The sequence below is a fragment of the Bos mutus genome, chromosome 11 (genome assembly GCF_027580195.1).
Source record: "Bos mutus isolate GX-2022 chromosome 11, NWIPB_WYAK_1.1, whole genome shotgun sequence".
NCBI classification, from domain to species: Eukaryota; Metazoa; Chordata; class Mammalia; order Artiodactyla; family Bovidae; genus Bos; species Bos mutus.
The window spans coordinates 46835293-46848424 of NC_091627.1; the positions used below are offsets into that span (position 1 = coordinate 46835293).

The 13132-nt window shown below is 37.0% G+C and overlaps 1 protein-coding gene across 7 annotated transcripts in view; it reads left to right on the plus strand.

Annotated features, from left to right (window-relative positions):
* Positions 1–13132, plus strand: part of USP34 (ubiquitin specific peptidase 34) — a 241112-nt gene that overhangs the window by 113942 nt on the left and 114038 nt on the right. For all 7 annotated transcript variants that reach the window (XR_011466043.1, XM_070379396.1, XM_070379401.1 and 4 more), the window contains 2 exons: positions 6521–6610; positions 8833–8928. Coding sequence is in view for 6 of the 7 variants with exons in the window: in XM_070379396.1 (XP_070235497.1) it covers positions 6521–6610; positions 8833–8928 (186 nt within the window). In the remaining variant the exon portion in view is untranslated. The remainder of the gene's footprint in view (positions 1–6520; positions 6611–8832; positions 8929–13132) is intronic.

Sequence of the window (13132 nt, forward strand, 5' to 3'; positions counted from 1 at the left end):
GTGGATCAGTTGGAGAAGGCAATGGCATCCCACTCCAGTACTGTTGCCTGGAAAATCCCATGGATGGAGGAGCCTGGTAGGCTGCAGTCCATGGGGTCGCGAAGAGTCGGAGATGACTGAGAGACTTCACTTTGACTTTCCACTTTCATGCATTGGAGAAGGAAATGGCACCCCACTCCAGTACTGTTGCCTGGAGAATCCCATGGACGGAGAAGCCTGGTAGGCTGCAGTCCACGGGGTCGCACAGAGTCGGACACGACTGAAACGGCTTAGCAGCAGCAGCAGCAGCAGTGGATCAGTTGCCTCATTCAACATGTATTTAAAAGGAACGCTTTTAATGGCTGGATGATATTTCATAATTTATATACGTATTACAGAAGTTAATTTTAAAATGTTAATTGTCTTTTAATAGTCTTCCTGAAGCTACTGAACATTTTTTTAAGTTGTATCAATTTTTATTCCCCATATGTGCATCTGCATATTGTATGGCCCAGCAGTTCCACTGCAAAGTATGTGGCTTACAATAATACATCCAGATGGTCACCAAAAGACATATTCAAGGATGTTCATAAAAACATTATTCAAAATAACTGTTCTTTGTACTGCTGTCCACATGCCAAAAACAGAATAAGAAGGAAAAATTAAATTGTGGACTGTTTGTTAAATAAAATGTTTATAACAGTAGCAATGAAAGAACTACAACTGCAAGGAATAGTGTGGTTGAATCTCACAATCATAATGTTGAGTGAAAGAAGCCGTAATAAAAAGGCTTATTTCTATTACTCTCGTTATGTAGAGTTTAAAAACAAGAAACCTATTTAATAGTTGGGATAATGGTTACTCTTGGGTTGTCAGTGACTAGAAAGGGGGCTCTTCCCAAGTCTTCTGGGATGCTGGTGAGGATTTCTTTCTTAATGTGGGTACATATTACATACGTATGTTCACCTCCTCATTTTGAATTGTCACTTAATTTTATACATGTTTTTACATGAATGTTACACTTAAATATAAAAAGCTATGTGAAAGAGGAAATATTATGTAGCCTTTGAGTCATACATTTTCAAAAGTTGTATATTAATATGGGCATATACTCATAGGCCCATTTGTTTTTAATAAGATAATAAGCAATATGTGAGGCTGTAGAGTAGTTACTTCTAGGAGGATTCAGTTATTTTTTTTTCTTCTTTATGCTTTTCTATTTTCCAGTTTTTCCATAATGAGCACTTATTTCTCCAAGGGTATCTTAACAGAGACAGTAGGAAAACTGTATAAAACTGTATGGAAAATTTCCAACTTGAATTTTTAGTAAGCTTTAATTTGTTCAGTCCCAAATAACTTGAAAAGATATGCATTTTCATTTGTTGGAGGCAATCCTATACCCCAGTTATAGTTACTTAATGGTGTATGGAAAATATAGTAAATATAACTATTATATTGATGTTAAATTTGCCCTCAGAATTTACTCCTTAGAGGGTTGTTGTATTTATTATTCTAGTCTTAGTATTAATGTATCATATATACCAATGCTTAGAGCATAGTAGCATTTTTTAGCCTGGATATATACAACATATCCAGTGTACACCAACTGAACTTACTAAAGTTATGCAAATTAAAAATTAGTTTTGAACATCTTTTTAGAAAACCATTATTAGTTTCAGTTTCCTGATGAATCAGTGGTTTTTAACTGGAGTGATTCTTCCTTGGCAGTATCAATACTTGGAGATATCTTTGGTTGATACATTGATGAGTTGAATTGGAGATGTTACTTTGAGCCAGGGGTACTACTAAACATCCTTCAATACAGAGGACAGCGTTTCACAAAGGAGAATTGTGTGAAATGTCAGTAGTGACATCAGAGTCTAAGAAGTCCTAAACACAAGAATACTTTCTCCAAGCCTAGCCCCCTGTGTTTGTCATCTCTGTAGGAAAGGAGTGTTGAGAAAGGGTGTTAATAGGAAAGCTCTTCCTTATGTTGAAACAGATGGACCACGGCAACCTACTCATACACGATTTTCTGACATGTTACCCCCAAATCCCCACAGATGTCTACTTCTTGATAATGTCAATTTTTTACATACTTTACAGAGGTTTTATTTTTTAAAAATTTTCTTTGTGCTCATTTTGATTTTCTTTCTAGTTCCTCACTTGCTGTGGTTTATAGACCTTTCAGCAATTTTTTTTTTTTTTTTTTGCTTTTCTATGATCATATTACAGTTTATTTTACAGAATGAACTTAGCTTTCTTTTGAACAGCAGTTTTTCCTTATTACTTCTAAGGGGGCTTAGAGATCTGAAAAAGAAAAAGTCTTCCATAAATTGTCCATAATTCTGCCATTTATATGGAACCCACCATAAACGCTTTAAAACGTGCAGCATGTGACATATGCACTTTTAGTCTTAGGCAGGTTGTTTTATGAGCTGTATAATGACATTTCCGTGGCGCAGGAAGTTTAAAGTTATACACAGAAACACAGAGTAGACTGGTTTGCAGAATGTTGTCATAAAATGAGAGCATGAGGTGGACAGTAACTCCCACAATGAAAAGTCCATGACTTTCCAGCTTAGAATTTGTTACTTTGGGTCAGTGAGATAAGACTGCTGTCCAGTGAGTAGGGTGGAAGTAAGGGTTGAGTTGTAATCAGCCCCTTTGATGTTTTATGTGTATTAGAAGACAGGTGTTCACATTCTGTGCTACCTAGCACAGAATCAGAATCTGTGCTACTTAGCAAGAATTGATTTGAGACTCTGGGAACCTGTCCATTTTGTGCTTTTTTTTTTTTTTTTTCTATTTTGTACTAGGTAGTTTAATCCATGTGTGAAATTTTTTGCCTTAGAATACATAAGTGAAAATTCTTATACATATTAGGGATTTGTTTAGAGGTTCATATAATTAAGAAATGGATGGTACTATGTACTTTTTTTTGGTTTTGTTTCCTCTCTGTAAAGACAGTATTACATAATAGCATTTCATGTCAACTGTTGGTATATACTATAATTCAGAATGACTGAATAGCATTTTGTAGAACACACCAGTCTTCTTCAAATATGGAGTCTAGGGAAACCATCCAAATGTGACTTTTTTAATTGTGAAGCCCACCAGCAAATGTGTTCATTCTCCTGCTACTGCTAAGTCGCTTCAGTTGTGTCCGACTGTGCGACCCCATAAATGGCAGCCCACCAGGCTCCGCCGTCCCTGGGATTGTCCAGGCAAGAACACTGGAGTGGGTTGCCATTTCCTTCTCCAATGCAGGAAAGTGAAAAGTGAAAGTGAAGTTGCTTAGTTGTGTCCGACTCTTCGCGACCCCATGGACTGCGGGCAAGAGTACTGGAATGGGGTGCCATTGTCTTCTCCGGTTCATTCTCCTAAGCGTGGGTAATTCTTAGAGTCATACCACACTGTTGTTTAGTAATAAGCTTCTGGTTACAACAAAAACTTGGAATTAAGCAAAAAACCAGAGCAGTTTTAAGATGATAGCATTTTTCCTGATTCTAAACTTAGCGCAATAGTCCCTGGGTATCTGTGGGGCACTGGTTCCTGGATTCCTCTGCAGATACCCAAATCTACAAGGGCTCAGGTCCTTCATAGACAGTAGTGTAGGACAGTCAGCTCTCTGTATCCCCAGATAAGGAACCTGTGGCTATGGAGAGCTAACTGTATCTTGTTATTCAGGACTGTTGTTCCTTTTTATCTTAAATCTGTTGTTGCCCAGGGTTGTATGTTTTCATATTTAAAATTTTCACTCTTGGAAGAGTTTGTGAAATATAAGTATGAATATAATTTCTGTTTTTTGTAAGCATATCAGCAATGAAAACTATTTGGGCAAAAAAGTTGATAAGGTAACATAGTTCTTCCAGGAGAAATGCTATAACATTTTTAAAAAATTTAGAAAAGTTTTATTGGAGTGTGGTTGATGCACAGTGTTGTGTAGTTTCTGCTGTACAGCATGATATGATTTTAATTGGAACAAGTTGATACATCTGTTCTTGCGAAGTTTCCATTAACATTGAAATATAAATTATTGTTATCACCAAGTAAGTTAATTATCTTCCACTGTTACCCACTCAGAGCCTGGCATCCTGTTCTCTAATGTCAAGCATCATGTGCTTGCTTCTACATTTTATAAAATGAAATCATGTTCATTGTAGAAAACTTGGAAAGTAAATTTAAACAATTTAGACTCTTAACAGCATTGAATGCAAAAGAGGAAATAAGATTTTCAGAAAATATACAACTGTTGCACAGTATAAGACTTGCTTTAATGAGCTATGGTATATCTAGTCTGTCTGTCTGTATATTTTAAAATTTGAAATTACACTAGGCAAATAATTTTGGAATTTGCTTCTGTGATTTTAGGTGAAATTTTCCTGTGTCCTTTTTTCATTGTGTTATCTTACTGATTTTGTGCTTATAAAGTCAAATAATGTATATGTATACATTCTAGTTTTCTATGTCTTAATTTTTGGGAAAAACTCTTCTAATGTTTCTGAAATTGTGACAGAAGATTTTAGATAAGTAATCTAAAATTGAAACTGATTTCTCCTGATCCTCTATGGTCTATCTTCCTAAGCACCACTACTGTGCAACTTGCTGAAGAATATTAAAAATTTTAATATTTAAAAATATACTAAACGTTTAAGTGTTTTTAAATATTTAAAGAATCTTTACTTTGCACTTACTAGATACCAGGCATTTACTGTCTTTATTTCTTCACTGTATGCTTATTATTATTGGCCATACCTTGAGACATGGGGACCTTCTCCATCCAGAGATTGAATCTGTGTCCCTGCAGTGGAAGCCCAGTCTTAACTATTGGACCACTGGGGAAGTCCACTGTATATTCTTACATACTAATGTCGTTTTGATCTTCTGACGTTCTCTTAGCATGCTGTCTTCTGGTAATATTTTCTTCTTTGTACTTCAGAACTGTAATATAACATTGTACATTGTTGTTCTTCTTCCTTACTTGAAAATCTTGCTTTTAAGTTCTTTGCTGGTTTGTTGTTTGTTGCTTGAGGAAATATATACTCAGCACGCACATATGCGGGAATTTTTAATGAATAAGACAGTCTGCTCACATAGAGCATATTCTAGTGGTAGCATTAAATAAAGGAATATTCATTAGGTGATGATGATGAATAAAAATTGTAAAGGAGTCAATAAAGAGGTTCGTGGAGCAGTGGGAAGGTGTTATTTAATTATTGAGTTGTCAGGGTCATTGTTTCTGTTGATATTGAGGGAACCTTAATACAGTGGGGGAAGGAGTCCTTCAAGTAGATATTTAGGTAAAGAGCATTCCAAGCATAGGCAATAGCAAAGCCCCTGAAGCAGGAATGTGCTTGTGTGTGCTGATGGAATAGCTCAAGGAGGATGGGAAGGAAAAGAGGTTACACTGATAGAAGAAATGGGGACAGATCACATATGGCTTTGTAATCAAATTTAAGTACTTTGGATTTTATTTAGAAAGATGAAATTTTGCAGTTTCTCCTGCTTGGCGTTTGCCATGATTTTCCTCCTATTCAGAAGTGTAGCCTTGTATACTAATATTCCTGGTACTCCTCTCGAAAAGAGTAGGCATTTTTGAGGACTTACTTGTACTCCATATTTGTTAGTAGGGTGCCAAATTAAAAAAAAAATAATTCTTTCATGAAGCAATACTGCTCCTAAGCTTAAAAATAAAATATTAGAGTTTGTTGTGCTTCTTTCAGGGCTCATGGAAGCAGCCTTCTTGCCTACTAGGAATTCTGGGATTTGTATATCAGTGTGTTCCCTGTCCCCCTTTTCTTCCAGAAGATAGACATACTCAGATCTTCTTGAGGTCTTTGAGTGATTTCATGTTGCCTTTTGGCTCCTTAAGGAGCCAAACCTCAAGGCTTCTTGAGGTTTATGGTGTGCTTCTGTTATTAACATTGCTCATAATGCAGTGATTGTCAGTTTAGATACAGTTTATATTAAGTGAGAGATAGGGGGAAAGTGATAATTTATGTAGTTTGAAAAGTGTTCTCTATATTTATTGTTTGTGGTCCACAAACCAGCAGTTTGAGTATCACTTGTGAGCTTATTAGAAATGCAATCCTGAACCTACCCCAGACCTACTGGATCAGAGTTGGCACTTTAAGACTAAACTTTGAGAAGCCCTGCTCTAGATAATTGACTCAACCTGCTGCTGCTTGTTTTCCTTGATTAAATCCTGAGAAACACCTATGACTGTTAAAAGAAAACTTCCATTAAAAATTTTTATATTTAAAAGCGCTTCACTTTTCTTTTATACTCAGATATTTATATAGTATATTTTACTTTAAAAGTTTTGGATTGAATTTTTTAAAACTTAGATTTCTTGCCACAGTGGATAATAAGCTGATACTTTAGAGAAAAAACTCTAATGTTTGCATAGAAGCATCTGTAAAATTCATTAATTCTTTTTGTGTTTGATTTTAAATAACTGAATTTCTGTTAAGAGCTAGAATTACTGATAGTAGTTAAAATTATTTTTTTCTATAAATATCTGTTTTTGTTATTTCAGATCAGTAGTAATTTCACTTCGTCTTCTTCCAAAACTCTTTGGTACCTTTCAGCAGTTTGGGAGCAGTTATGATACACATTGGATTACAATGTAAGTAAATAAAAGAAAGTATTCATTTTCAAGACTTTTTCCAATCATAATTCTCAGTTTTTGAGTAACTTATCAGCTGCTAATTTGTACAAGGAAAATATGAATTTTGCGTAATTCAAATGTTTTCTTAGATTTCTGAGGTGCTGTTTCTGCCACTTAGCACCATGGAGATTATATATACCCCTGCCAGTAGGAAATCTGACCTTTGTATTCATTGTAGCTTGAGAAAAATAGTGTAGCAATTAATGCTTTAATTTTCAGGTAAAGATTTTTTAGTGTGTTTGATCATGGCAAAAGACTCCTGAAGAGGATCCACATGTTGAACATTTTAGGATGCTTTTAATTTTTATCCATGATTGAAATTGGTTGTAGGCATTGCATCATGTTAGGAATAATTTTGAAACCACTGTGTTACTCTTTTACATACATAGAGAACTTATGATTAATGTTAAAGAATTCTTTCAACGATAGTGTGCTGTTGATGTGATATTGATCTAATATTTGAGAAAATTCTGGTGAAAGTTCACTATCATGAGTATTTCATTAACCTCTGAGAATGTGTAACTTGCTTTATTCAAAATAGCCTTTTTGGAGAGATTTCAGAAACTTAAAATTTAGGAAAAATTAGACCTGTTGAAGGATTTATTTATGAAATCACGTAGGATGGAATTTTATATAATTCCTTCTCAAAACTAAGATTAGTTGGTAAGAATACTTTCTTTCAAAATGAGTATGATTTAAAAAATTTGTAGACATCTAAAGATGGGAAGCTCCTCTGGAGAAGGGAATGGCAATCCACTCCAGTATTCTTGTCTGGAGAATTCCATGGACAGAGAAACCTGGCGGGCTATGGTCTGTGGGGTCACAAAGAGTTGGACACAAGTGAGTAACTAATACACACACAAATAAGATGAAGTTAGCTCTTCTGAGTTACAGCCCTTACTGTTTATTTTTCTTTTAATAGGGGATTGGTTTAACCTGAACCTCTATTACTGTTTTTTAAAAAGCATATTAAAAAAGCTCTTTCTTTGATTTTTACGGTGTGATCCTAGTGACAGTTCTATTTGTGACTGCAAGGAGGGTCTTTGGACAGAGGAGTAGGGGAAAGCATTTAGCATCCTTTAAGTACAAGAGTAGCATGAGTTTTATTTCATTTACTCTTCTCTTAGTTTTTAAATGGCCAAATTACAAAATTCAAAAGCATTAAAGTGATTCAGTTGTAGCTCACCTGGGCAAGTTGGTATTGCAGTCATTTGAGGAGGTTTATATTAAGGAGTTACAGAGGCTAACATTCTAATGGAAGTGGGAAGCTCTGAATATTCAGTTACTTATCAAGTATATTGGGGCTTCCTGGTAGCTCAGATGGTAAAGAATTGCCTGGGTTGGGAAGATCCCCTGGAGAAGGGAATGGCAACCCACTCCAGTATTCTTGCCTGGAGAATTCCATGGACAAAGGAGCCTAGTGGGCTATAGTTCATGGGGTTGCAAAGAGTTGGACACAGCTGAGTGACTAACATACTTACTTATTTATCAAGTGTATTGAGTTGAAACCCTTTTAGCTTGTTTTTTGTGTACTGTGTGCTCAGTCACCAATTAATTCCTCCTCCAGGGGATCTTCCCAACCCAGGGATTGAACCAGAGTATCCTGTGTCTTCTGCATTGACTGGTGGATTTTTAACCACTGAGCCACCTATGAAACCCCTAGCTTGTTTCTTATTTAAACATAAATAAGCTCTGTTAATTCTCATGTGAGACTGGTGTCCTTTATCTTACTAGGTGGATCACTTAAAAGAACTCTGAGCTCCTGCAGTTAATTGGCATCAATAATAGCAAAAACTTGCACTTGGTGTGAGTCTGTTATATGCAGTAGCACTCAACGTTTGATTTGATATGTATTTTCTCTTGAACTCTTAGGGTCCATATTTTAAAATTGGAAATTATCTCTGATCATCTTCGTAAATCTTCAGGTAACCAGCAAATTGACAGGCTGGCATGGACTGTATTGTGCTGTTTTTTTTAAAACATTAACTCATGTTAGTCATTTATTTAGCATTTGACCAGACATTTTATTCCCTACACAGAGATTGAATATTTTGAGATTTAAACACAATCATACTATAACTTCATAAAAATTAAGGTGCACTATAGTGGTTTTCTCTGTTCTAGAATAGATTTATCTCACCCTGTGCCTCTGAAATTATTTTCTCTTTTAATTGGTTCAGGTGGGCAGAAAAAGAACTGAACATGATGAAGCTTTTCTTTGATAATTTGGTATACTATATTCAAGCTGTAAGAGAAGGCAGACAAAAGCATGCATTGTAAGTATACTTTAACTAGGTAAGGTATGTGTAGTGTTGATTGTCTTTGCTTTGAAAGATAAGATAATTTTTCAGTTTTCCATTCCTTTTTTTTTGTATAATAAATATAATGAAAAATAGTTATAAAATTATAAGAGGAAGTTTCTTTTTTAATATGACTTTTGTAAGGTTATTTTAATAATGCTTAACCTTAGGGAAATACAAACTATATAACTTTAGGAGTTGATTACCTTCACTATAGATTCTTTTCATAAGGCAGTGTTTTTAGGAATCAAAAGTAAATACTTTTTTCAGAAGTCACCAGTTTTGTATTCAGTTCAGTTCAGTCGCTCAGTCGTGTCCGACTCTTTGCGACCCCATGAATTGCAGCACGCCAGGCCTCCCTGCCCATCACCAACTCCCGGAGTTCACTCAGACTCACGTCCATCGAGTCAGTGATGCCATCCAGCCATCTCATCCTCTGTCGTCCCCTTCTTCTCCTGCCCCCAATCCCTCCCAGCATCAGAGTCTTTTCCAATGAGTCAACTCTTTGCATGAGGTGGCCAAAGTACTGGAGTTTCAGCTTTAGCATCATTCCTTCCAAAGAAATCCCAGGCTGATCTCTTTCAGAATGGACTGGTTGGATCTCCTTGCAATTCAAGGGACTCTCAAGAGTCTTCTCCAACACCACACTTCAAAAGCATCAATTCTTCAGCGCTCAGGTTGCTTCACAGTCGAACTCTCACATCCATACATGACCACTGGAAAAACCATAGCCTTGACTAGACGGACCTTTGTTGGCAAAGTAATGTCTCTACTTTTGAATATGCTATCTAGGTTGGTCATAACTTTTCTTCACAGGAGTAAGCGTCTTTTAATTTCATGGCTGCAATCACCATCTGCAGTGATTTTTGAATCCAAAAAAATAAAGTCTGACACTGTTTCCACTGTTTCCCCATCTATTTCCCATAAAGTGATGGGACCAGATGCCATGATCTTCGTTTTCTGAATGTTGAGTTTTAAGCCAACTTTTTTACTCTGCTCTTTCACCTTCATCAAGAGGCTTTTTAGTTCCTCTTCACTTTCTGCCATAAGGGTGTTGTCATCTGCATATCTGAGGTTATTGATATTTCTCCTGGCAATCTTGATTCCAGCTTGTGCTTCTTCCAGCCCAGCGTTTCTCATGATGTACTCTACATAGAAGTTAAATAAGTAGGGTGACAATACACAGCCTTGACGTACTCCTTTTCCTATTTGGAACCAGTCTGTTGTTCCATGTCCAGTTCTAACTGTTGCTTCCTGACCTGCATACAGATTTCTCCAGAGGCATGTCAGGTGGTCTGGTATTCCCATCTCTTTCAGAATTTTCCTCAGTTTATTGTGATCCACACAGTCAAAGGCTTTGGCGTATTAGGGCATTGTAAATATAATATGATTTAATATTATTTTAAATAATCCAGTTGTGCATGTGACTGGTGATAGAAGCAAAGTCTGATTTTGTAAAGAGCAATATTGCATAGGAACCTGGAATATTAAGTCCATGAATCAAGGCAAATTGGAAGTGGTCAAATAGGAGATGGCAAGAGTGAACATTGACATTTTAGGACTCAGTGAACTAAAATGGACTGGAATGGATGACTTTAACTCTGATGACCATTATATCTACTATTGTGTATAAGAATCCCTTAGAAGAAATGGAGTAGCCATCATAGTCAACAAAAAAGTCTGAAATGCAGTACTTGGATGCAATCTCAAAAATGACAGAATGATCTCTGTTCATTTCCAAGGCAAACCACTCAATATCATGGTAATCCAAGTCTATGCTCCAACCACTAATGCTGAAGAAGCTGAAGTTGAATGGTTCTACGAAGACGTATAAGACCTTCTAGAACTAACACCCCCAAAAGATGTCCTTTTCATTATAGGGGACTGGAATGCAAAAGTAGGAAGTCAAGAAATACCTGGAGTAACAGGCATATTTGGCCTTGGAGTACAGAATGAAGCAGGGCAAAGGCTAACAGAGTTTTGCCAAGACAACGCACTTGTCATAGCAGACACCCTCTTCCAACAACACAAGAGAAGACTCTACACATAGACATCACCAGATGGTCAGTACTGAGATCAGACTGATTATATTCTTTGCAGCCAAAGATGGAGAAGCTCTATACAGTTAGCAAAAACAAGACCAGGAGCTGACTGTGGCTCAGGTCATGAACTCTTTATTGTCAAATTCAGACTGAATTTGAAGAAAGTAGGGAAAACCACTAGACCATTCAGATATGACTGAATCAATCCCATAAGATTATACAGTGGAAGTGAAAAATAGATTCAAGGGCTTAGATCTGATACAGTGCCTTTGGACTGTATTTGGACGGAATTCGTGACACTGTACAGGAGGCAGTGATCAAGACCACCCCCAAGAAAAAGAAATGCAAAAAAAGCAAAATGGCTATCTGAGGAGGCCTTACAAATAGCTGTGAAAAGAAGAGAAGCCAAAAGGAAAGATACTTGAATTGAATGCATCCTTTTGAATGCACTCTGCACCCATTTGAATGCAGAGTTCCAAAGACTAGCAAGGAGTGATAAGAAAGCCTTCCTCAGTGATCAGGGCAAAGAAATAGAGGCAAACAATAGAATGGGAAAGACTAGACATCTCTTCAAGAAAATTAGAGATACTAAGGGAACGTTTCATGCAAGGATGGGCTCAATAAAGGACAGAAATGATATGGCCCTAACGGAACCAGAAGATACTAAGAAGAGGTGGCAAGAATACACAGAAGAACTACACAGAAAAGATTCATGACCCAGATAATTATGATGGTATAATCACTGACCTAGAGCCAACATCATGGAATGCAAAGTGAAGTGGGCCATAGGAAGCATCACTATGAACAAAGCTAGTGGAGGTGATGGAATTCCAGTTGAGCTATTTCAAATCCTAAAAGATGATGCTGTGAAAGTGTTGCACTTAGTATGCCAGCAAATTTGGAAAACACAACCATGACCACAGGACAGGAAGAGGTCAGTTTTCATTCCAATCCCAGAGAAAGGCAGTGCCAAAGAATGCTCAAACTACCGTACAATTGCACTCATCTCACACGCTAGCAAAGTAATGCTCAAAATTCTCCAAGCCATGCTTCAACAATATGTGAATTGTGAATTTCCAGATGTTCAAGCTGTATTTAGAAAAGGCAGAGTAACCAGAGATCAAATTGCCAACATCCATTGGCAAGAGAGTTCCAGAAAAACATTTATTTCTGTTTTATTGAATATACCAAAGCCTTTGACCTTGTGGATCATAACAAACCCTGGAAAATTCTTAAAGAGATGGGAATACCAGACCACCTGACCTGCCTCTTGAGAAATCTGTATGCAGGTCAAGAAGCAACAGTTAGAACTGGATATGGAACAATGGACTGATTCCAAATCAGGAAAGGAGTACGTCAAGGCTGTATATTGTCACCTTGCTTATTTAACTAAATTATATGCAGAGTACATCATGAGAAACACTGGGCTAGAGGGAAGCACAGGCTGAAATCAAGATTGCTGGGAGAAATATCAATAACCTCAGATCCTCAGATGATAGCACCCTTATGGCAGAAAATGAAGAACTAAAGAACCTCTTGATGAAACGAAAGAAGAGTGTGAAAAAGTTGGCTTAAAGCTTAACATTGAGAAAACTAAGATCATGACATTTGGTCCCATCACTTCATGGCAAATAGATGGGGAAACAGTGGCAGACTTTATTTTCTTGGGATCCAAAATCACTGCAGATGGTGACTGCAGCCATGAAATTAAAAGACGCTTACCTCCTTGGAAGAAAAGTCATGGCTAACCTAGGGATCATATTAAAAAGCAGAGACGTTACTTTGCCAACAAAGGTTCGTCTAGTCAAAGATATGGTTTTTCCAGTAGTCATTTATGGATGTGAGAGTTGGACTACAGGGACAGCTGAGCCCCAAAGAACTGATGTTTTTGAACTGTGGTGTTGGAGAAGACTCTTGAGGGACCCTTGGACTGCAAGGAGATCCAATCAGTCCATCCTAAAGGAAATCAGTCCTGAATGTTCATTGGAAGGACTGATTCTGAAGGTGAAACTCCAATACTTTGGCCACCTGATGCAAAGAACTGACTCAGTGGAAAAGACCCTGATGCTGGGAAATATTGAAGGTAGGAGGAGAAGGGGATGATAGAGGATGAGATGGTTGATTGGCATCACTGACTC